The sequence below is a fragment of the Denticeps clupeoides genome, chromosome 8, assembly GCF_900700375.1.
Source record: "Denticeps clupeoides chromosome 8, fDenClu1.1, whole genome shotgun sequence".
NCBI lineage: Eukaryota > Metazoa > Chordata > Actinopteri > Clupeiformes > Denticipitidae > Denticeps > Denticeps clupeoides.
Window position 1 is genome coordinate 18,597,207 of NC_041714.1, and position 24,703 is coordinate 18,621,909.

General features: G+C 46.3%; 4 protein-coding genes across 5 annotated transcripts in view; 3 read left to right on the top strand and 1 right to left on the bottom strand.

Moving 5' to 3' along the window:
- The window catches only part of LOC114795714 (collagen alpha-1(I) chain-like), a 33,123-nt gene extending 32,327 nt beyond the window's left edge, over positions 1-796 (top strand). Inside the window, exons 100-101 of the mRNA XM_028989294.1 lie at positions 6-248; positions 338-796. Of these exons, the coding sequence (XP_028845127.1) occupies positions 6-248; positions 338-484 (390 nt within the window). The 3' untranslated portion in view covers positions 485-796. The remainder of the gene's footprint in view (positions 1-5; positions 249-337) is intronic.
- A 739-nt stretch (positions 797-1,535) lies between these two features.
- Positions 1,536-2,634, top strand: LOC114796047 (serum amyloid P-component-like). Its single transcript, XM_028989882.1, is given in 3 exon segments — positions 1,536-1,630; positions 1,703-1,838; positions 1,840-2,634. Coding segments are annotated over 3 exon segments (696 nt in total). The 5' UTR covers positions 1,536-1,554; the 3' UTR covers positions 2,324-2,634.
- Positions 2,635-4,580: 1,946 nt separating this feature from the next.
- On the bottom strand, positions 4,581-8,829 carry gpr137ba (G protein-coupled receptor 137Ba). Of its 2 annotated transcripts, none has more exons than XM_028989519.1 (7): positions 8,146-8,829; positions 7,324-7,373; positions 6,667-6,916; positions 6,191-6,340; positions 5,323-5,451; positions 5,112-5,233; positions 4,581-5,034 (listed from the first exon to the last, which is right to left on the bottom strand). In XM_028989519.1, the coding sequence occupies exons 1-7, from the start codon at positions 8,515-8,517 to the stop codon at positions 4,902-4,904; spliced, it is 1,206 nt and encodes a 401-aa protein (XP_028845352.1). In that variant the 5' UTR covers positions 8,518-8,829; the 3' UTR covers positions 4,581-4,901. The 2 variants fall into 2 exon arrangements, with proteins under 2 accessions (XP_028845352.1, XP_028845353.1); XM_028989520.1 differs by having other exon boundaries at positions 6,694-6,916; positions 8,146-8,826.
- A 3,748-nt stretch (positions 8,830-12,577) lies between these two features.
- Positions 12,578-23,993, top strand: nid1a (nidogen 1a). The gene is made up of 20 exons (XM_028989518.1): positions 12,578-12,861; positions 14,002-14,304; positions 14,378-14,607; positions 15,446-15,726; positions 15,803-15,943; positions 16,014-16,265; positions 16,370-16,570; positions 16,657-16,887; positions 16,985-17,122; positions 17,505-17,633; positions 17,867-18,010; positions 19,063-19,182; positions 19,453-19,680; positions 19,762-19,925; positions 20,869-20,995; positions 21,364-21,535; positions 21,922-22,079; positions 22,272-22,395; positions 23,094-23,206; positions 23,473-23,993. The coding sequence occupies exons 1-20, from the start codon at positions 12,655-12,657 to the stop codon at positions 23,598-23,600; spliced, it is 3,591 nt and encodes a 1,196-aa protein (XP_028845351.1). The 5' UTR covers positions 12,578-12,654; the 3' UTR covers positions 23,601-23,993.
- Positions 23,994-24,703: the final 710 nt, after the last annotated feature.

Sequence of the window (24,703 nt, forward strand, 5' to 3'; positions counted from 1 at the left end):
ACCAGTTCCAGTATGGATTTAAGGATGCGGACCCAGAAGATGTTGAAATGCAGCTGAACTTCATGCAGTTGGTTTCTAGCCGGGTGTCCCAGAACATCACCTATCACTGCAAGAACAGCGTTGCCTACATGGACCAGGCCTCTGGTAACCTGAAGAAGGCCCTGCTTCTGAGAGGTTCCAACGACATTGAGATCAGAGCCGAGGGCAACAGCCGCTTCACGTACAGCGTCAGCGAGGATGGCTGCATGGTACGTTTCTTTCTTTCTTAGATCTCTGTGCTTTCTTGTGTCTGAGCCCTCTGACTTCATTGTTTCTCCTTCTTCTTCTTTTTCTTCAGTCACACACTGACACATGGGGCAAGACAGTCATCAGCTACACAACAGCAAAAGTGCCTCGCCTGCCGGTTATTGACATCGCTCCCATGGACGTGGGGGCTCCTGGTCAGGAGTTTGGAGTGGACATCGGCCCTGTGTGCTTCTTGTAAAAAAAAAATGGACATCTTCTTTTTAATCCTAACGAAATATGTTGCTGCCGCTGAAAAGAAAATCTTGAACTATTGAGTAAATCATTTCTCGTGGAGACATCAATCTATTGCATTGCAATAAAAAGGTTGTGCATTTTCTGGAAAGCCAACTGTACATTGTCATAAAATAACATGAAATTGTTGAGAAAGAAAAAAGCTTTCTGACCAGTGTAATGAAGTTGTGTATGATTGCCCTGTGTCATTTGTTCACTTTGGCTAAATTGTGTTAAAATGGTGCTAAAAAATAAATTAATTTCTAAGAGTAACAGACAACTGACACATTTAATCATAAGCTTATGCCTTTTTACCTCACTTGACTTTTTTATTATTATTATTCATTCTGGTTACATATTTCTGTGAAAAAAATTTTTTTCTATTGTAACACAGTGACTCTATTTTGTAAGACATGACTGTTCCAGACCACACCATTTTACCATAAGGTAGACTCTGCATGTAGAAATTCCACAACACTTCAGCATTTCCACAAACAGAAGACACGGAATAAGAATTTTCCCTTAATCACAGTGAGTCCAAAGCTTAAAACCAGCACTGTCCTCTGCTTCCACCCCTCAGATGGTGCAAATATTATTGAGCTTCTGATGGCATTGATGAAATTGATTAGTTGTCACAGCACCCAGTGCACACAGTGAAATGTGGTCTCTGTGTTTAACCCGTCCCCTGAGGGAGCATCAACTGCCCCTCAGGTGCCACTGAGGTGTCACTAAGCAAAGCACCGTCCCCACACTCGACTCCCTGGGCGCCTGCCGTGGCTGCCCACTGCTCACTAACGATGATGGGTTAAATGCAGAGGACACATTTTATTGTGTCACTGTGTGCAGTGCTGCTCTGTATCGCAATGACAATCACTTTCACTTTCACTTTGGTGGTTCTGGATTTGAATTGGCAACCTTTCTTTATCCTCCAGACCAACCATGGGATCAGGCTAGAACTCTTGACAGGCCCCTCCCACCTCAGCAGAGAACCAAGCGTATAAATAAATGTGAACCTCAGACATCTGGTGGTTGTGCAACATGGAGCACAGAAGAGCTGTAACTGCCCTGTTCCTGCTCCTTGTTCACTTAGATGCATCATCGGGGGGAAAACAAGGTAAGATCATATTTTGTCCTGTAACACGGCTGATCTGATTAGCAATTGAAGTCTTTTTTTTTTTTTTTGAAGATCTCTACGGGAAAATGCTGACTTTTCCAGCAGTGTCTGAATCTGCTCATGTGAAAGTGATGCCTGACCTCAGCAAGGACCTGGACGCTGTGACCGTGTGCATGCGGTTCTTCACTGATCTAAACAAACAACAGAGTCTCCTTTGCCACCCCTGACAACCCAAATGCATTCCTGCTCTTTAAGCCAGAGAACAACGTGTTTGAAGTAGACCACACTAAAGGCTTTGTGCTGTTTTATGGTCTGGAAGCTAAACTCAATCAGTGGAACTCTATCTGTGCCACATGGGAGTCTGGAAATGGAATTGCTCAAGTCTGGGTGAACGGGAACCCCAGCGCCAGGAAAGGTCTGGGTCATGGCTTGAAGATATCCGGAGCACCCAGCATTGTCCTGGGTCAAGATCAGGATTCCTACGGCGGAGGTTTTGACAAAGCGCAGTCTTTCGTGGGAATGATTACAGACGTGCACATGTGGGATTCGGTTCTCTCCTACTATGACATTGCATTATATAAGGCCAACTTACTGATGAAGAGTCCAGGCACCGTGATCAACTGGGGTGCCCTGGACTTCAGCGTTCAGGGCCATGTGGTTGTGGAGGACCAAATCAGTGCCACGAATGCTTAACTTCCCAGTCCAATTAGCAATCTTTATTAAATATAATCCCATCATACAGTTTTATCCATCAATCTGACTGCACCTTAATTGGGGATTATGTACTGTTTGTTTTGTCTTGAGAAACTGATGGAGATTCCATCGTTTCATGAACTCTGCATCATTCCTGTGCCCACTGGTAGTATCAGTGAGGCCAATTGTTTTGGGATTGTTTGACCAGTGGTCACTACCCACTTTCATGTTGTTAACATCATATTCAGTGTGTATTTGTTGTGGTGTACATAACAATAAACAACAATAAACAGCAGTATGAACTCTAGCAACTCGGTTCCTCTGGGTTTTTTCCACACTCCCTGCTCCCAGATAAGGGAAACTTTAACCCATTAGAAATGCATGTTAGAAATGCATGTCTGAGTACATGAGGACTCCCGTGAACATGAAAGTTCTTCTGGGCATTTTCTGGAAATGACAATAGTGATTTATTAATGAATTGTCATACTGTTAATTTAAAATTGGTCCCGGTTTTATGAAATCGTTTGTTGTAGTAGTTTAATTCAAAAGCCCATTTTGATTTAATTTGGTTGATACCCAATTATTGGGTATCAACCAAATTATACATTTATAGGGCCAGTACCAGTCCAGTACAGCCAGATACAGCTGAAGTGTTGTCTGTACATCTGTACATCTTCACCCTTCAGTTCTTCAGTTGAACACACCCTGTACAGAGCACACAGCAGAAACAGTGAGTAAAGTATCAGGAGTAAGGAGGACCCAAGAAGCTGAATTTGGAGACTGACGTTCCTGGTCTGAAGAATCAAACAATGCAGAGTTCTACAGAGGCAGGGTTCAGATCTTTAATCACTGTTCTTCAGGAAATCTCTTTCTGCTCATATCAGATCTGCAGGTTGAGGATGCTGGATGGTACAGATGCACAATAAATAAAAACCCATTCAGAGATATTAAGCACCTTGTACAGAATGCATTGCATTGTGAACTGCACAGTAGCATGGCGGTTAGTGACATGGACTCACACCACCATGGGTGGTGTGAGGTTCCTCCCACAATCCAAGGATTCCTCGTTCTTCGTTCTGCATTTGGATGTGATGATGAACATTTCCATGTTTCATATTTTAAAATGTTCTTGTTTTTTATTCTGATCTGTTTTAATGAAAGACTTTATTGATGAAAATGTCATTAGAAAGACATGCTTTATATATTGTTCTTGATACCGCTGTGCTATGAAAGATGAGTTTATTGCAGTTAAAAAAAGTGAAGTGATTGTCACATGTGATACACAGCAGCACAGCTCACGGTGCACACAGTGAAATTTGTCCTCTGGGCAGCCCTGACAAGCGCCCGGGGAGCAGTGTGTGGGGACGGTGCTTGGCTAAGTGGCACCTCAGTGGCGGATCTTGGCGGATCAGGATTCGAACCAGCAACCTTCTGATTACGGGGCCGCATCCTTAACCGCTAGGCCACCACTGCATTATCTGGTCTGTTTATTTGTAATCAGCAGACTTGATATCTTGCTGAAACCAGGAGTAATATCCAGGAGTAAATGAACCAAACATGTAGATATCCAGCTTACTTTTATTGAAAACTGATTCCTTCCAGAATGAAAATATTTCAGTACATCATAGTGCTTAAAAACCAGAGTACTGGGAGGAGGTGTTGGTAAGATGGAATGCGCAGTGGCACTACCTGTGTTCTATATCAGAATCTCAAAACCCAAAAACTTTATTCATCCCAAAGGAAATTGCTTCTGATGTGGTTGGGACAGTTTTTCATGGACCTTAATATTCGCATGTGTTAATTGTGTTGACCCTTTAGGGAAAGAGATGCAGAAGGTTCTATTTTTTTATCCTCTTGACATGGTGACTGCACCGTTTACCATAATGGTGCTCAGAAAATTGATGAATGTGACATGTTATATGGAGAAAAGCAAAGGAGGCTCCAATGTTGACAATGATGTTTTGACTTTCCCTGTGGAGTCTAATTCTGCTCACATGAAAGTTATCCCTGACCAATACAAGGACCTGGCAACCTGAATGCATGCTGATCAACATGTGTTTGTAGTGGACCTGGTGCATGTAGCATTGTGTTTTTTTAATTCTCACTGAGATGCACCTGACACCGTCAACAATATGAAAGTGGAGGATCCAAATCCCTCTTCAAATTATCGAATCTAATAATGTAGTTCAAAATATGCCTGATTAATTATAGATTCCTCGTAGATGGGCATCCACTGAATTCGGTAATAACACACACATTAAAAAAATCTATTTTAATCACATTTAATTAAAAAAAAGCACATTAATAAAAGTGAATAATGCCCTTCATAATAAATTAATGTAAGCTTCAGTTTTCAGAACAGAACAAATTATGATCAGAGTGCTTCACTGCAATAGAAAATCTATTATTAATTATGATATAAAGAGCAGTGGGGTTAAAAGTTGTACAGAGAGAATAAAATGTGCTGCAACCTCACAAATGCATGTGAAGGTTTTCGTCTTGTGTAGGATGGTCCACAAACTGCAACTGAGTTCCTCGCACCTCACTGTCCTGCAGATGTGGCTCCAGCTGCTGGGGTTCAGTACGGGTTGAGCTCCTCCGGGGGTGGAGTGGAATATGATTCATATCCTCCTATGTAGGCAGTGACATTGCTGCTCTGGTTGCCCCAGTCACCGCTGTCAGCTGCCAAGCTGTGGTTGAAAAACGGCTCACTGGAAACAGAGACCATCCTTAACTGTGCTGTCAACTTGTTTTTTGTGCAGAACTGCTATCCATCATGAAATGGTACCTGGACTGCATGTTTTGTGGGATTATGCTCCATGCCAGGTCATCGTCGCTGTCATAACGCCTGGGGTTGTCGAACAGATACGCCCGCGATGAGAAAGCATGTCCTGGGATGCCTGTCACACTCTAGATGAACAAATTAAGAGAAAGCAGCACGATGCAGCATCTTATTCCATCAACACAACAGCATCCAATCGGTTTACAGAAAACCTTACTATGTCCAGAGCTGGCCTGCGAACTCGGAAGAAGAAGACCACGAGAGACGTTGGTAGCAGCTCCCATACAAACAGGACCACTCCGAACACAATGTAGCCAGCATCCCCAAGAGTGGAGCGCAGGTCAGCCTGCAGCGATCACAGATAACATTTACATTTACATTTACAGCATTTATCAGACGCCCTTATCCAGAGCGACTTACAATCAGTTATTACAGGGACAGTCCCTCTGGAGACACTCGGGGTTAAGTGTCCTGCTCAGAGACATGATGGTAGCGAGTGGAGTTTGAACCTGGGAATTTGTGGTGTTCTGGTTCAGAGGCGAGTGTCTTATCAACAAGGCCACTACCAACCACCATAATATTTCAGTATTAATGATCTTCCAGTCGACTCTTTCTCAACAGAGTCAAAACAGCACAGACAGCAACAGACTATTAGAGACAGAGAGGGAAACTGAACGTTATAGAAGACTCAGCCACTCAGTAGCTGCCCTCAGAAACGGTGTAGAAAAGACGACGCTCAGTATCCTTCACTGTCTCTGGGCGCCTTTCATGGCTGCCCACTGCTCACTAAGGGTGATGGGTAAAATGCAGAGGACACATTTCATTGTGTACACCGCTTGCAGTTCTTCACAATCACTTCACTTTCACTTTTTTCTCCTGAGCTGAGCTGAGCCTCTCATCACACCCCTACTTTTGGACAAAAATATTAAATTGAACAATTTTTTTTTTTGCAAATTTGTTTTGTATTTCTTTTATAAATGCAAATTTGTTCAATTAAAAAATGAAGAATTTTAGCTCTGTCAGTTTGTACCTGAGAGCAGATTTCACGGCTGGACTGGTGGTGAAGTTAAGCGCTTTGTCATTACCTGGTCTGATACGTTGTACCAGTCATAGCCGAAGGAGTTGATCCTCAGGATGTTGGTGAGAGCGAGGACCACCAGGTTGTAGCAGGCCCGCGAGGTGTACAGCAGGATCACGATGGCCCCGATTATTGTCACCTGGCACACGGAGGTTCCCTGCAGAAAAAAAGTCTGTCGTTCAGAGAGGGACACTGGGCCACATGATGGCGCCACATCTTCATCATATTGGTCGTCAGGGTTGGTCAATGTTGTGACCCACGAGTGAGAGCTACCTTACTTCTTGTTGGAACCTGTTTATGATCCTTGTATAATAAAGGTCTGTTGCATGAGGAAGGTGAATCTTCACTCGCCCATGCATACAGCATACTCGGCACGACTAATGCAGCGTTGCTAAGCAACCCTCTGTCTATGCAAACGAGTGTGAAATCAACGTGCGCGAACCCACAGCTGCATGCATCCCACAGTGTTTAACAATAAAATACCTTCACAGATTTCCCCATTTCGCCCACCTTGGACTCCAAATAGATATTGGCGAGGGACATCTTGGCTATCTTGAAGAGATAAATGGCGAGGGACACAGCACACAGGACAAACAGCGTGTCGTTGATCGCCACCCGCACCAGAACTATTGTCTTGGTCTCTGTCTTGGTCATCTTTACCAGCAGGGCGCAGGTCAGATTCACCACGAGGAACAGAAGGCTGACGGCGAGGAACACTAGGTACAGAGGCAACCTGGGAGACACCAAAGAACGGAAGAGAAATGAACGGGTGTTCTCGGAGTTTTAATGGAGGAACGCGAGCCGGCTATGCTCGCTCCTCAGGCTTTGTGTTGATTGAACTGAGGCACCGTAGGACATTCACCCGTTTCGCATTGTGGTCAGATCCGGCCTCCCAAAAAACCTGCCGAGAATGTTGACCTTTTCTTAAAGACGCACATTTTTAGAATAACTGAAGAACCGCGAGGTGAACATCTTTCAGCGGCCCAGTCAGATTCCTCCTCTTTTGAAGTCCTGTTTTAAGCCTGTGTGGAATGCCGGAGAAGGTAGTCACCGATGATGATCGGTGCAAGGCCCCGGCAGAACCGCGTGTTTAATCCGGTTCATGTAAAGCAGTCACATGACAAGTATCTGTATCTGTACCTGTACTTGAGAAGTTCTGGTGAATACTTGGACTTTGCCTTGAAAAAAACCTGTTGAAGGACAGAAATTAAAGTTGTGGTTGGTTCATATGAGCACAGAGGAAATATTTGTACTACTATCAATGCATTTTATGATTGTGTATCAAAATAAATGTAAAATTGGAGAATAAGCATTATTCTTGCACAGACTTACATACAGCGTCTACACAACAATACAAAAGTATTTTTAACGATTACAACTGCATTTTCATGTCTGTATTGTAATTGAATGGGTGATCGTAATCACTCTGATCCTGATTAACTCAGGATTGGTTAGTTGAGTAAATCTCCAGCAAGGTCTCCTGTTTAACCAATTCTACCTTATTAACATACAAACACAGAAATAGTTAAAGAGAAAACACATTTCATGTTGCCATTTACTGCTGATCAGGAGTTCTAATGAACGTATTGATTGATTGATTCATGTTTATTTGCCCTCTACGGTCCATGCAGAAACTGCTTTTCTGCATACAGCACTGCACTCTTTAATATTCAGTCATATATTCAGTGATATGTCCTTTCTCTTCTGCGTTTGTGTGTGTGTGTGTGTGTGTGTTTCAGTGCCAACTCAACTCACTCAGCTGTCATCTAGCATTAAACAGGAAGCACCTTGATGTGAACTGTCTTGGTGGAAGTTCACTGTACCACAACACACAGGGCAGAGAACAAACCCCACTCTCACTTCTCATCAAACACGTCCCCGCCACACTCTCCAAAACTTAAAGGCCAAACTCCGCTCGGCCACGTCAGTCAGCAAGGTGTCTGCAGAGGGCCGAATTTGTACCTGGGCGAAGTAGAGGTTCATGAGGCTGAGCGTGAAGAACTGCAGGCAGACTGGGCAGCAGTAGAGGAGCCAGAATGTGAAGGGTCCCAGCGTGTTGGCTGTCACGCAGTCCCTGAAGTAGAAGGAGAAGAGGACGGCGCGCAGCGCGGCCCACAGCAGGCACAGGAAGAGGAAGACCGTCTGGTAGCTGAGGCGCTTGTGCCGGTAGCGCAGCACCAGCCACAGCTGGGCGTAGACGAAGATGAAGAGCAGCGAGTAGAAGACGGTGTAGGCCACCGTCAGGCCCAGCTTCACGTAGGGCGGCACGGCCGGACTCAGGGTCGGAGGGGGCAGGGACTCGTTGGTCCCACGGTCCCTCACCGGAGCCTCCATGAGCCCTGGCTGTGCAGGGAAGGTCCCTCCCGCTGCTGCTGGAACTCCGGCTTCCTCCTAGTAACTTCTCCTCTCCTCCCCTGGTGCGGCGGACAGCATTTTTGCCGGAGAGGCGAGGGAGGTGCGGATGGAGAGAAAGGGACAGGCCAGAAAGGGACAGTGAGGGAAGGAAGAGTGGGAGGAGAGCGAAGGAGAGAAAACAAGCTCGACACTTCCTGCTGCAGCTTTGTATGCGCCGGGGCTGGATCACATGACCTCTATTCACCAGGCAGGAAGCAGCTCAGAGTGAGGAGGGGGAGGTGCCCAGACGCTGACGCACTCGGCTCTGCCTTTAACCCCGCAGTGGAGCCTCCTGGGAAACTCTGCTCCTCTCCCTTCATCACAGTTATGAAAAATCGTGGTCAGTGCAACAAGTGATGGTTAAAACTCATTTGAAATGAGGCTGTCAAGTATTTTAAAACAGTTCAACCCATGAGACGTTTCACTGCAGCTTTTTCTCAAGAAGAACAGCATCATGGGTCAACATGGGTGGTAGTAGCCTAGCAGGTAACACACTCGCCTGTGAACCAAAATACCCAGGTTCAAACCCCACTTACTACCATTGTGTCCCTGAGCAAGACACTTAATCCTAAATTGCTCCAGGGGGGGACAGTCCCTGTAACTAATGAGTGTAAGTCGCTCTGGATAAGGGCGTCTGGTAAATGCTGTAAATGTAAATAGTCTCATAGTCTCAGCCATCAAATGTGGTGGAGTGCACAATAAACAATTCGTACGCAGCGAGTTTATTGCGGCACGATGCTTGTCATTCTGTTAACCTTTGACCTCACAAGCCCTGTTTGCGTTTCTTCTCCATTTTACATTTTAACATATTTGTTAACGTACAGAAGTGGATTTTTTTTATCTGATATTTACAATGATTTACTGCAACAAATTCATAAATGACAACCATTACATGCATAAAGAGCTAACTTTTTTAAAACATCAACTATTTATATGCACTGTCATATGCACCATAAAGCTGGATAATAAAAATGTCCACACACTTTCATGGATGGACAAACAGATGTAAAATCTGTGTTTTCCCCACATGGTCAGCCCTGGGAACCCAGTTTGCCTAATAAAGGTCATGTCAGACCCTCAACTGAAGGTTCTCAGACAAGATGGCAGGAGCATTAGAGCCGTAGGTTCTGGATCCAGCTCCTGTGAGTCCAATTCATCAAGTGGCTCCTGACGCAGGTCATCCTCACGAAATACTGACAGACATTCATGAGAAATGGCCGCGTTTGCCTCCAGTGTTGTCTCAGAACAAAAATGGAAACTGTACAAACCCAAGAATTCATCGCTAACTACAGTCCAGTTTCGGTTTCTGTTCAAACATGAAACGGATTTCAAACGCAGCGAGCAAACAGATGCTCTTCTAGCCTCTGTGATAATGTGGTCTGTTTTTTCTTATCCGTCGAGTCCTCAGTGGACAGCTACACTGCTATCTGTACCGAGATTAACCTCGTTTGACGGGTGGTCTTAACAACGGCCGGAGTTTTGCTCAAATAAGTGAAAGTGCACTTATACTTCAACAAAGCTTTTTTTTTTTTACTATTTTTAATACAGTCATAAAAACTGGGCCATCTTAAATATGTTAACAATATTATTAACAATATTATTAAACATCCTTGCATTTCCTGCACAGTGCAAAGATTACTGCAGTGCATTTATGCATGCAGTGTGTGTATATTACTGTATCTTTATCTTTGGAGTGGGATTATTGTTAATTATTTGGGTTTTGTGTGCTATGAAAGTATAGAAAAAGTAATTTCTAGTGACTATTCTAGAGGGTTTTTCCTGTTCTTTTTAAAAATTATGTAATGATGGAAGCCAAACTTGCTGCACAACAGAAACGACTGTTCTGAAGGTAATGGGACAGAATCCCACACGATGGCAGCATAAACAAAATATTACAGAAGGGCTCAGATTTCTTTTTTTTTCAAAACCTTCCTGAAATTGAATCTGCTGGGCAGAACAGAGGACTGTTGCAGGTCGGGTCCCAAGTTGCATGAGTTGAAATGAAGCATGGTGAACATTTATGTTTGGCCTGCATAAGCATGAACAATCAATGCTTGTTTTCTTCATTAACCTCAGAATGCGTAACCCATGCGGCCACCCCTGGGCCTTGTGATATTGTCCTCTACTGATGAAGGATGACAGGGAGAGCATGGGCCAAGAACCAGGTCAAGTTCCATCAGCCTGTTGGAAATCATCCAGCTGTCCAGATACAAGGACAAGGCCAGCGTTTGTTGAACAGCGTTCCTTTGAGCAAATCAGCCTTATGCAGCTTGTGAGTGAATTATGAGTGTCAGATGGAAAAAATCACCAATGGACCATGGACCACAGGGTCAGTTCCAACCCCTGCTTCTTTGGGTCTTATTATGATGAAAATTCAATAACGGTGACCATGCTGATGCAGTGGTGGTTTTGATATGGGCGATATGGGCGATATGGGCGTCATCACAGGTGTCGTTTTTTTTTTGCACACTCCCATGCTGCCCTGACAGCATGATTGTATGGCCACCGATTGGTTTTCTTTTCCCAGTTTGGTCGGAGTAAGGGCCACAGAGGGAGGGGGCTGGAGTAATAACCAGTCACAAAATAAATCACCACGCATAAGTAGCTCCTTACTGGAATTTTCTGCAGTACCCATATATCTCCGGTGTAGTTCAGTGAGGCTTACAGCCAGGAAATCTGTTCCAGAAATAAAGAACGTTTTAAATCTGTGTGTGGTTATTATCTCTGTGCCCACTCAAAATGATGAACTATTAGAAAAGGTATCAAGTGTTACCTGTCTGGCCCGACACTTTTTTCACTGGATATTTCACACTGGATATTTCATCTGAACATAGATTTATGATGAATATGGACATTTCCATGTAAAATAAATTGTATTGCAGGTGGAACAGACAATTCGAACTCTAGATTCTATCACACCCATATAAGCGGGATGTGAGCGCGGTCCTCGGTGCACCTTCTTACTGCTGCTGCTGGGCTGAAGCCTCACACCTGTCTAAAGCAGAGGAAGGTTGACTGCTTCCAAATAAAGCACATTTCATTCATAATATTGTCAATCCCAGCTCATTATGTCACAATTAATTTTTCCTGGGTTGTGCAAAATCGCAGAAAAAAAAATACAAACCAAATCTGCACACTAAAGTGTCTATACATTTACACTGGGGTGATCCTCGGGTTGGAGGATGGGTGTAGATTCTGGTCAAAAGTCCTGTATATGTTAGCCTGGTTAAATTCAGTATGGTTCAGACAACAGATTAACAGATTTTTACAATACATTTTTTTTTATTGTTTTTATTTTTACAATAAAACATATAATTCTTAATATGTGTGTGTTTGGTGGGGTGTTCACCCAGGGCACCAAACCGGCCAGGAACCGCCCGTGTGCTGATGTGATCCTAGGCCATTATTTATTGAATTATGTCCTTTAATGGTACTGATGATTAATGCAAAAGACCTGGATATACAGTAGATATTTACAGTAGCTGTTTATTCTAGTAATATTACAGTAATATGTTTATTTACAGCTGTTTATTCTAGTAATATGCGAAACGTTTCTGGAAGAATCCGAGTAGAGCTCCTTGTACGTGTTCTAGTAATCAACCCCTGATCTGTTTTTTTTTATTTTGTATTTTTTTTGGCGTGAATTCTGGATGAATTCTGGAGTAATGTCTTCACCACGTTTTTTAACGGGTGACACATATTCCGCATCTGTTTCTTCCATTCGCCCCTTCGACTGGAGATGGGAGGAAGCGGGCGGGGGACCCCCGCATTCCCAACGTTTATTTCACATCCTTCATTTTACTCTCAGCCCGTGTAACGCGTTATGAAGTGTGATGGACGCGCTATTACGTACCACAGGAGCGCGCAAAGGCGCGTTACGCCGTGAACCAGACAGCGCGCATAAAAACAACACTTTTAAAGCGAACCGTCCTGTTCTGTGATCTCAACCCCCCACCCCCGAAATAAAAAGGAACTCCTCCCCCAGCTCGGCCCCATCCTCCTGTCAACTTCCACCGAGTTCCTCTGCTGCGTAACGCGCACATTCCCAAATCCCAAATCCCAGTCCCCTGGACCGCCATGCTTCTCCCGCGGCCGGATCTGCTGCTCTGGGCCGCGTGTCTCGGCTCCGCGCTGCGCCTCGCCCGGGGCGTCGGGCGGGCCGAGATGTTCCCGTTCGGCCGGGGCGCGGGGGACCAGCGCCTGGAGCCCGGGAGCGACCGGACGCGACAGCTGGCCCTGGACCAGCCGCTCATGTTCTACAACGGAAGGTTCGACAGGATCTACGTGAGTACATTTACATTTTAGACCTACAATCGGTAGTTACAGGGACAGTCCCCCCCCCCTGGAGGGTTAAGTGTCTTGCTCAGGGACACAATGGTAGTAAGTGGGATTTGAACCTGGGTCTTCTGGTTCATAGGCCACTACCACCCTCGCTGCCATTATTCCGTCCATGCATGCTGATGACTGAATTAAAGTAGGCGGATGGAGATCAAAGCGGCTTTAACGTTATTTTCAGCAACATTCTTTCAGATTGTGTCTGGAATACGCAATTTACAGATTTATTAAGTGGAAGATCTGAGTTTTTCAATGATATAACACTGTCCCATACTGAGGTCGAACAACATCTGAAGATTCAAAAAAGATGAAACCAGGCCAAATACAATTGTGCAATTGTGCAAAATCCTGAATCACGAATCATGAGCCCTGTTTTTCTAACGTTGTGTGTGTTGGGTCGAATCCGGATGTAGTTTTGGGGCTCTTGAGGAATCTCGTGTTACATTAAACCCAAGGATAATGAAGGCCAAACACTTTTTGTGGGACGCTCCCAAATGCATTTATATTACCCCACCCCCACTCACAAATATTAGAAATAAAATGTAGGGGAGTTCCCTTCCTGTTTACAGTGCTGTGGTACGGGTTCAACCTTCACTTGGAATAATTCCATTCGCTACGGGCACATTTCATTCTGCTCGGTTCATACAGTCATCTGCCATAAATTAGTCTACAGCCTGTAAAGTCAACACCTGCCTGAACAGTCTGTGCCCTGCAGGGGAACACGGGTCCTTTCTGGGCCAGACATGAAGTTCTGTCTGAAGAAGTCATTATGAAAAATATATTCGCAGAGAAGAAACCAGGAACAAGAGACAATGTCTTCAGCGCTGTATCGTGCATTCAAAAATACCAACAATCTATCATAATGAAGAAAATTGTGCTATGGATTCAGTTTTGAGAACTCTGTAATCTTTGACATGAAGCAGAACCTGCTTCTGGAAGGCTCATCCTGTGCTTTTCCAAATAGCTTTTCCATCCTACGCTGCACCTGGAATGTGTCTCTCTAACATCAGAGGGATAGTTTTTTTTTTTTTTATTATTTACTGAATCCTGTCGTGTTCTGTAATGAATACAATTTCTTCTGCATTTCAGATCAACACCAACGGATTCATTGCCACGGCAGAGCCAGCGAAAGAGTCTGAGTACCTGGGCAGGATGCCCGCCAGTTTCGGCATGGTTGCCGCTCTGCAGGGAGACCTGGACACGAGTGATGGCGTGGGCGGGGTGTTCTTCCGTCAGGACTCCAGCCCAGCCACGCTGCAGCTGGCCAGTGACCACATCAGCAGGGCTTTCCCGCAGGATGACGAAGTGTCCCCCAGTCACACCCTGGTGGTCACCTGGGTGGACGTTGCTGCCCGTGAGAGCCCGAGCCGCGGAGATGGAGAGGTCACCAGGGTGAGGTCAACAGGGGGCGGGGGGGTAAAAAGCCTGGAACTTGACACTGAACATTTCCCGATCCTCCGTGCAGAGAAACACCTTCCAGCTGGTCGTGGCCTCTGTGGAGTCGGTGTCATACGCCATTCTGCTGTACCCCAGGGACGGCATGCAGTTCCTGTCCACAGGCCTCGCTGGCAGCAGCACGCTTATGCAGGCCGGCTTTAGCAAAGGTTTGGAGGCGTCTCACCCCCGGTTTTCAAGCACGAGCCAGTACTACCGAACCACAAACGATGATGAGGCATCAGTGCAGGAGCTGCCAGAGTGAGTATAACGTGTCGACTCGGCATGCCATGGAAGGCGTGTCTGCCATGCAGGGAGCAGACGAGCTGCAACCAAACCGTAGAAGCTTAACACTTTCACGTTCAGGAAAATTGGACGAGTGGATTTGGTTGGTTGGCGCTTATTTTTCTAACCTCTCTGCCTGAAGTAACTTTAAGTAACGGACACACAATTCTGTTTGTCAGTGCAAGATGTCTCCCCATTCAAAGCGAACGGGAGGCTTGTATAGTGACGCCTTCAGTGCAAATTTACGAGACGTAACATGATGTCCTCAGCCTCTTTTTACCCCACTTGTCTCTGTAATAGTTTTAAATATCATAGAAGGTTTTTGTCTTAACAAGTAGTCGATTAATCGTAATGATTAATCACGATTAAACCTTTACTAAATGTCACATTTCTTTGTCTATTGACAGATTATGTGTCATTTAGATTATGTGTCATTAGAACTACTTGAAACCTGTGGGATTTTGTGTTTGATTCTTGCATGTGGATTAATTAGTCCAAACCAGCGATCTCCTTACAGACCTTTAATGATATCCTGATGGATCTGCTCATTGTTGCAACATTAACATTTGCAGCATTTATCAGACGCCCTTATCCAGAGCGACTTAAAATCAATAGTTACAGGGACAGCCCCCACCCTGGAGACACTTAGGGTTAAGAGTCTTGCTCAGGGACACAATGGTAGTAATTGGGATTTAAACCTGGATCTTCCGGTTCATAGGCTAGTGTTGTTACCCACTGGACTACTACCATGATCTACTGTAGATGGTGGTCCAGAGTTTGGTTGTCATCCTGGTTGTATATCTCTGTCTTACAGGAAGACGAACTCTGGAAAACGTGGCGTGTGGGTGTACGAGATCGGGACGTACCCACATTTCACGTATGTTGTGCCAGGGGAGGTGACCGACCTGCCGCCTGAAGAACCTGACGAGTCCAGTTACTCTGGCCAGCAGCAGCAGGTGGTGGAATACCCCCCTTACCATCCCAGTCCAGAAGATGAAACAGCAGTGGAGCATTCCCTCCCCATCCAGACCGTCCAGTATCAACCACACAACCCCCAGATTCTGGACGTGGAGGAGAGCGTTATTCCGGTCAAGGGTGGGTTCTCTGACTGCTGTTCTTCGCCTGGTATCTTCTGACCCCGCCGTGACGGTTGTTCTGTCATGTGCTGCAGTCTTTTCATATGATCTGGAGACCTGCAGCAACAACAGAGACAAGTGCTCAACCTTCGCCGACTGCCGCGATTACGCCAGCGGGTACTGCTGCCACTGCCGGCCAGGTTTCTTCGGGAACGGGAAGCAGTGCATCTCTGAAGGTGGGTGATGCATGCGCTCGGTTTGGTACTTCAGTGCCGCTAAGACGATTGGTTGCGTTTCCCTCGACAGACAGGCCCCAGGTGATGAACGGGAAGGTGAGCAGCAGGGTGTTTGTGGGAAACTCGCCGTCCCCTGTGGAGCTCTCTAGCAACGACCTCCACGCCTACGTGGTGACAAATGACGGGCGGGCCTACGTGGCCATCAGCCACATCCCTGCCAGCATAGGCGCGTCACTTCTGCCCCTTCCGGCCATGGCGGGGGGAATTGGCTGGGCCTTCGCCCTGCAGCACCCCGGCTACAAGAACGGCTTCAGCATCGCCGGTATGACGCACGCTTGGCCCCACGCCCCTCCGCGTTTAATGTTCGGGGGTTATTGATGTCCAGAGCGATCGGTGTCATGCCGCGCCCCATTCACGCACATGCAGGCGGAGAGTTCACGCGCCAGGCCGAGGTCACCTTCACCCCGGGCGGCGAGAAGCTGACCATCACACAGGAGTTCCGGGGCATCGATGACCACAACCACCTGCTGGTCAGCATCAGGCTGGAGGGCAGGATTCCGGAGGTCCCACAGGGGGCAACAGTGCAGGTCGAGCCCTACTCTGAGGTTTACCACTACAGCCACGCCCGTGAGTAACAACATTGCTGTCGCCCCAGCGCTCTTTGGATCCTGCCGTCTGTCGGATGTCATTCTTGTGCCATTGTTGCGTCTCAGATATAACGTCCTCCTCCACCCGTTCCTATGTCGTCACCACGAGGGACGGCGCCACGCAGAACCGAAGCTACCAGTGGAAAGAGACCATCACCTATCAGCGCTGCGCCCATGATGACGTAAGCGCCATGCACCCGTCCCAGATGCTGCGCGTCGACACCTTCTACGTCACGTACGACGCAAACGAACAGCTGATACGCTACGGCACGCGAAACAACGTCGGCGACGTCAGTGGTGAGGATGTCCTGTACACAAAAACGACATTTTACTTTCCACAGATTCAACGTAAGGTAAGGTTCGGATGACCTGAGTAGAAATTTCCTGCTGTTAGGCGGTGAGCAGGACGAGAATCCCTGCTACACTGGGAGGCACGGCTGTGACACCAACGCGGTGTGCAACCCTGGACAAGGCCACCAGTATGCGTGCCAGTGTGGCACCGGCTTCACCGGGGACGGCCGAGTCTGTTACGGTACGCAGGATCCAGCGCCGCCCTTTTAAATTTTTACCTTTTGATTCCATTTCCCAATCATGTTAGAAGTCCGGCCTAATTTTGAGCTCCATTTCCCTCCCTCCCCTGTTCCTTCCTTCGTTTTTGCATGTGATGCCCTCATACAATCAGCTCTGCTTTTAGGAGGGTCACCAGACAAAATATTTAATCAGATTTCAATGCTGCCGCCATTTCCTCCCATCTCCGCCGCTCGCAGAAGGGGTGGATCAGTCCCTGTCGGAGGCCGAAATAGACAGGAAGTTGGAAATGGGGCCGATTCTATCTCAAACGTGTAATTATGCGACGCGATGGTATCTGCGCTGGTGGGCAGCCGCACTCAGCGCTGTGTTCTGTCTTCCTGCAGACATTGACGAATGCCGGGAGACCCCAGACACTTGTGGCCATCATGCCATCTGCAACAACCAGCCAGGAACCTTCCGCTGTGAATGTGTCCACGGCTACCAGTTTGCCAGTGACGGACAGACCTGTGTCGGTTTGTGCATATTTGGACATATTTTCTGCGGAAACGGATCCGTTTTTGGCCCCCAGAACCCTCCCCTAGCGCATTTTTAGCTCCCGTTTTAGACAACGGCGACTGAGCTGTTCTTGTTATGTCTGCCTTCATTGTTTGGTCTGTGCATTAATCAGCAGCAGGATGTTGCCGTCCTGCGGCGTGGTCCAGCATGTTCCCGCTCCGCTGATGGTCTGCTGTCTTCTCCCCCGCAGAGGGCGACCGGCCACTGGACCACTGCCAGGCGGGGACCCACGACTGTGACAGGCCGGAGCGGGCGCACTGCAGCTACACCGGGGGCTCTGGCTACGTCTGCTCCTGCCTGCCGGGCTTTGCGGGAGATGGGCGGAGATGCCAGGGTCAGTAATGTGTACATTAGGCCTGCAATCTGTGCCGATAGGATCCCACCCGACCCGACAAGTACAACTTTTTAAGAAGCTGTCTTTGCGTGCGCAATGAGCACCAAACTAAGAGGGAAGGAAATGTGCAGGGAAATTAGTAGGTTTAAAAACCTAATCTCTGTTTCACCTCCTCAGCATCCATTTTCACATCTTTCTTACGATAATTCAAAAATGCATCATCTGACAACGGTGGCCAATAATTGAAAATTGTCACGACTGAAGGGCTGACGGGGGAAGGAAGCGCAGGAGAAGGACATCTTGGAAAAAACAGGGATTTATTAACATGCAAAAAAACACGAAGGAAACTCAAATCTGGCAGGAGGGCCGAACAGAACACAAAAAAAGCTGAACATGCAGGCGTGTAGCATAAGGCCAGGAACAAAACCGACATACACAGAAGGGTGAGTCCACATTAATGCAGCAGCGTTGTCCTCCCTCCTTCCTTATAACAGCCTGTCCATGATTAGAGCCCTGTTGTCAAGCTGATTGGTGCAGTCAAATCAAATTGGAATTTCATGAAAAATTGACATTCAATAAAACTGTTTAACATGCAAAATCACCTAAAGAAATTTACAAGAAATTTACAAAATGTATCTCAGATTTAAACGATAACGAGTTGCCTCAGTTTTCTTCTTGTTAACATTGAAATGGGTCCCAAATACCTGAACTTCACACAATGGTGACTGAAACAAATTGGCAAAAAATTATTAGGAATCATGTATCTGAAATGCAATTCATTCAAATGATTAAGGTTTTAAATATTATGTTATGTTCATGGATTATTATTATTATTATACGAACTTGTTGAGATGATGAGGACCATCTTTCTGAGAAATCAGTTAAATCCAATGTACTCCATGATTTTATTCATCCACTTCCCCAAACTGGACACAGTAGTTAGTAGCTGTGAATAATAACCCCAAAAGACCAACATTCTGCAGACATTGTGGTGTGTTGCGGTGGTGCTGCAATCAGGATGCCTGACTTCGCTCTCTCTCCCCATCTGTCAGACATCGATGAATGCCAGCCTGGCCGCTGTCACAGGGATGCTGACTGCATCAACACGGTGGGCTCCTTCACCTGTCGGTGCAGAGGGGGTTTCTATGGCGATGGGTTCTACTGCTCTTCAGGTAACTTTTATGATAAACCAGGCATGGAAATCCATATTTTACATGGAACAGTACATAATGCATCTGTTTCAAGCTCAATACCGGTGCCTGCTGAAACTTATCTTCACCCAGGAATGCAATATGAGAGAAAGTGTGAGTGTGTTATAAAAATCATTTCCTGGTGTCTTTGCTTCATGTTAAATGTTTATTGGATGGAAATGTTTGTGACGAGCCTTCCCACATTATCCAGTCTCCGAATTACTTGACTGACCGGTCTAATTGTACCCTCAGAACGTGAGAAGACTCGCTGTGAGCTTCACAGAGAACAGGCCCTTAGCGCCACAGAGTCTGGCCCCAGAGGGCCACGCCCCTCTCCTGGCCAGTATGTGCCAACGTGTGACGTGGAGGGGGCATATGAGTCCATGCAGTGTCACCAGAGCATCAGCCAGTGCTGGTGTGTGGATGAAAATGGCGATGAGATCGCGAACAGCCGCACTGGCCATGGCGCCACACCCAACTGTGAGTCTGATCATTGCTGCTCATTTCTGATATCAGCAGTGAAAAATAAAACCAAATATTGAAATCCTGCCACATTTACAGGTCATTCAGGCGGTCATCAGGTGAGGCCGACACCGAGACCGGACGTCTACCCTCTGCCCCCTGGCACCAACCTCCTGTTCACCCAGAGCGGGAGGATCGAGTTCATCCCTCTGGACGGATACGACATGAAGCAGAGCGAAGTGAAGACTGCGCTGCACCTCCCAGTAAGAAATTAAAGCGCTCAAGTGTAGATGGTGCCAGACATAGCTTCCAGTTCCTAACGGTGACAAATAACCAAGTATTTGTCCAAGTTAGAAATAATTGGACAAAATGAGTGGAAAAATGACTGCTTTCAGATCTGGCCATGTTGTCTTCATCAGCTGCAGATATTTAATCGCAGGATCTGCTCAGTCCCCAGCATTTTGTGCAGACCACAGGCTGCTTTACCCACAATGCCGTGTGGTCTGTTTGCTTAAGATGTTGGCGAATTGCACAACTCCTTTGTTTACTGCGTCCCCATTCGGGGAATGGAAGCATGGAGTCATCTGTGTGGGTGGAGGGCGTTTTGTTTACTGCAGGTCTGCGTTCTCAGAGACCTCAGTCTGGGGCAACTCAAACCCCAAGGCTTCAGCCTTGCGAGGACAACGTTGTTTTAGGACGAAGCCGAAATCTGCCGCTGCTCTGACCTTTGGAAATGAGAAACATTTGTCCATGAGGAACGTTCTTGCTACAGATGTCCTCGACTGGGCTGTTTAAACAGGATGGTTATGAGGCTCGGTCATTCCAGCTCCTCCATAGAGAAATACTCATGGCACGCGCTGATGAACTGAGTGGTGACATCAAGCATAATGTCGACATAACTTCGGGAAAAAAAAACGTTTCTGACTTCTGGGAGGGGTCCAAAGCGAGCTGGGGAGAAGAAGTGGGCCCACAATCCCCTGGTGCAACACTGGAGTTGGAGCCTAATTAACTTACAGAGAACCTGGAGGGATGAACAGGTCATCCAGGTCTGGTTTTCATTAAATCTTTAGAGGCACTCACTCAGGTCTGGCCAAGAGATGATACGTGGCCTGTGGCCTCCATATCCCCAGGTTTTTGCTGCTGCCCTCCACCATCTCCAGAACAAATATCGCAGCTTTGTAAGACCTGGCTCTTGTTTCCTTGTAGGAGAAGGTGGTGGTGGGCGTGGCCTATGATTGTCGGGAGAAGATGGTGTACTGGACTGACATCAGCAGCCCCTCCATCAGCAAGGCCAGCGTGCAGGGAGGAGAGCCCATCGACGTCATCAAAACAGGCGGGTGAAACCTCACCAGTTCCTCCGGAAGAACGCATTTTTATTATGCCAGAATAATGATGGTGAAATCTCACTGTATCTTGAGTTTCCCTTGTCACAACATCATTGCCTTGAGATCTGAAGAAACTCTTATTTTCCCCAAAAAAACATTATTCCCTGGACACGTTTTTTCCTTCGTCTTCACATCAAGGCCGTGTAATTTAATTAATTAAATAAATCTGATTTCTAGGCGGTGTGAATGCTTGTTAGAACACTGTTTTTCATGATTTCCTCATAATAAAACTTTGTCTGCAGCTGTTGAAAGCAGAGGACGATTAGGATGGTGTTTCAAGGTCTTCACATATTTGCTTTTTATCTTTTTTTTTTAGATCTGGGAAGTCCTGAGGGCATCGCCCTCGACCACCTGAGTCGCACCATGTTCTGGACAGACTCCATGAAGGACCAGATCGAGGTGGCGTCTCTTGATGGATCCCAGCGCCGGGTGCTCATTAACACCGACCTTGTGAACCCCCGGGCCATCATAGCCGACCCCATCAATGGGTGGGCAGCTCTTTTTTTACAGGGGACAGATAGCTTCCTTTAGGTCTTTACATTTGTTATAAACCCTTACATTTTCAAATTCCTGCAAATAAACAAGGCTGCAAAAAATACTGACCATTGGGAGCGACCCGTCCTGCCAGAAAAAACAGGGACCAATGTTGGGAATGTTGAGTATAACCAGAAGAAAAATAGATCCTTGCCAGGTCATCTTACGGTCATTATTTTAACCTGATTTAAAAAATATGTTTTTATGAAAGCTAATTCCTACACAAACATACAGAAAAAAACACGCCTTTCTATTGTTGACTTCCTAATGCTCGTTTTGAGTAAATCCAAGAGTAGAGATCAAGCGTCATCTTACTGAGCTCCTATGTGTCTCCTGTCAGTAATCTCTACTGGGCCGACTGGAACAGGGACGCCCCCAAAATCGAGACGTCACACATGGACGGCACAAACCGAAGGCTGTTGGCCAGCAGTAACCTGGGGCTGCCCAATGGCTTGACCTTCGACCCCCAGACCTCGCTGCTGTGCTGGGCCGATGCAGGTGAGGTGTCTGAAAGCCCCCGCCAGGCTGTAAGCGTGATGAATACCCAGCTGCTGAGCCTCAGAAAACGAACTAAGCATTTCAGTCTTGAAACAGCAGGAACTTGCAATGTCTGGAGTGGTATTATTTATACAGTAATGATTTAGGAATTCTTTTCCATCATAAATTCCCGAGTATTTCACTTTTATTCAGGGACACACAAGGTGGAGTGCATGAACCCAGCTCAGAGTGACCGCAGGCAGGTAACGGAGGGCATCCAGTACCCGTTTGGCCTCACCAGCCATGGGAAGAACCTCTACTACACCGACTGGACACGGTAATGTGCTGGAAAGCTCTGATTAGTGAAACTGAAGTGATTAGTTGTCACATGTGACACAGCACAGCATCCAGTGCACACAGTGGAATGGGTCCTCTGCATTTAACCCGTCCCCTGATGGATCAGGGGGCAGCCATGACAGGCACCCGGAGAGCAGTGTGTGGGGACGGTGCTTTGTTCAATGGCACGTCTGTGGCATCTTTGTGGCTCGGGATTCGAACAGGCAACTTTCCGAAGTTAGGCAACCACTGCCCCAAATAATCAGTGGGGGGTGAAGAACAGTGCAGTTTCTGTGCTCGATGGCATTAAAAAACAACGTGAAATATTTATTCAAAGCCTACATTGCCTTTTAGACATTTTACCCAGCCACGTTCTGCTAAAGTGTCACTTCAGGGTCAAGCAAGAAGACAGGTCAAAGTTCAAATGGCCGCACATCAAACATGAGCAGACCTCCATTCTGTTCAGTCTGTTGTGGGGGAGGAATAGGAATGGAAGTGTTTTAACGCTCCGCATGTTTGCCATCAGGGAGGAACAGGGGGAGGTCAGGGGGTCTGTTTAGATGATAAGTGGCCCCAGATGCCTGTGTCTAAGTGAGGTTACCAGTACCATATCCGACATGATGGCTTATCACAGTCAAATTGAATAAATGTAATGTAATGAGATATGAATCTCGTATGAAAATGACCTTTTTCCTGCAGGAATGCAGTGATCGCTCTGGATCGTTATACTGGAAAAGAAGCGAATGAGTTCCAGCCCCAGAAACGCTCTCGCATGTACGGCATCGCCACTGCCTACGCCCACTGCCCCTCCGGTAAAGTAACGCCCTTTCCTCGTTCTTTTGATTCATTTTACTTAAATGCAAACTCACAGGGTGGCTCTTGATGTTGTTTCTTCCTGCCTTATTTAGAATGAAGTTTAGATTATAAAATCTAAAATATTGTTGTTAATACATGTATCTGTGTGTGTGTGTGTGTGTGTGTGTGTGTATATAATTTCCAGTTTTATAGGGGTAGCAGAAAAAGCCTTTTCTGCCTTATAAGGTCATATTAATGTCACCATAATGAATTCTCTGTTTAGGCCAGAACTATTGCTCTGTGAACAACGGAGGCTGCACGCATTTGTGCCTGGCGACCCCTGGTGGCCGTGCCTGCCTGTGTCCCCACAACGCCGGGGACCGGTGTGTGGAGGGGAACGGTCGGTACTGAGGGCCACACGTCTGGAGAGACTGGACCTCAATGAGACTGAATCCCACTGGACACCACAGCTAAAAAATTATTTTGTGTAATAATTCAAACAGAGAAATTATTTTAGAGCCATTAGTAACACCACACTGTTTGTACATAAAAGCGAATCTTAAATAATATCACCTGGTGCTCTGGAGTGGAAGTATAGAGATATAAAACTATTACTGTGAACGTTGCTTTATTGGCCTGCTGTGATCATACATTTACTGATGTTTTGATGTGTAACTGTCTCTGAAAATGCATTTCAGCGTCTCTGGAAGGATTTGGAATATCAGCGCTGATAACGGGTTTCAGCAGCTGCATTCGAAAAATGCCCCATACAGCTGTAATAATAAAGGATTTTTGTACAAAAGATTTCCCCTGACTTTTCCAAAGACACTAATTACAGTAATGTACAAGGCTTCTGAGAGGAGAAGACCTTCATCTGGCTGGGAGTAGACCAGCGTCTGCGGCTACAGAAAATGCATACAGTGGGAGTGGAAGGTTTATGGATAAATAAAGTGGAAAGAACAGAGCAGTAGTAAAAGTACAAATAAAAATATAGAAAAAAACAATCAAAGTAGTAAATAATTAATAGCTCTAACAGGTATAGTAAAGTGACTATAGATCAAGTGATTTGTAAGAGTGACATAGTGTCATAAATAGAAAGAGAGGCATCAGCATGAAAACCCACATTCAGTAGCAAAATACATGCCACCTGATGTTCTGAAGCCTGAATCGGCCATGCTCTGCAGATGCCACTGCAGAATCTGCTCATCCTCCCCCACCGTGGACGCGGAGCCAGAGGTGGGCGGGTGGGCCGGGTCGAGAAAGGTCAGAAACAGCCACATGGTTTCATTGTGTAATTAACACTGAGTGCAGGTGTGCCTGTGTGGCATACACCAAATCGGCCATCAATCATTTGCAAAGCACATTTTAAACTGGTCTCTCACTGAAGGTTTATGAAGCAAGATTTTCAGAACTTTGATGCCACGGCGTTTAAACAGCCACACATGACATGGTTTTTAGGAAGACTCGTGTTTGATCATTAATATCATAGTTAAAGGAGACATTTAGAATTGCCT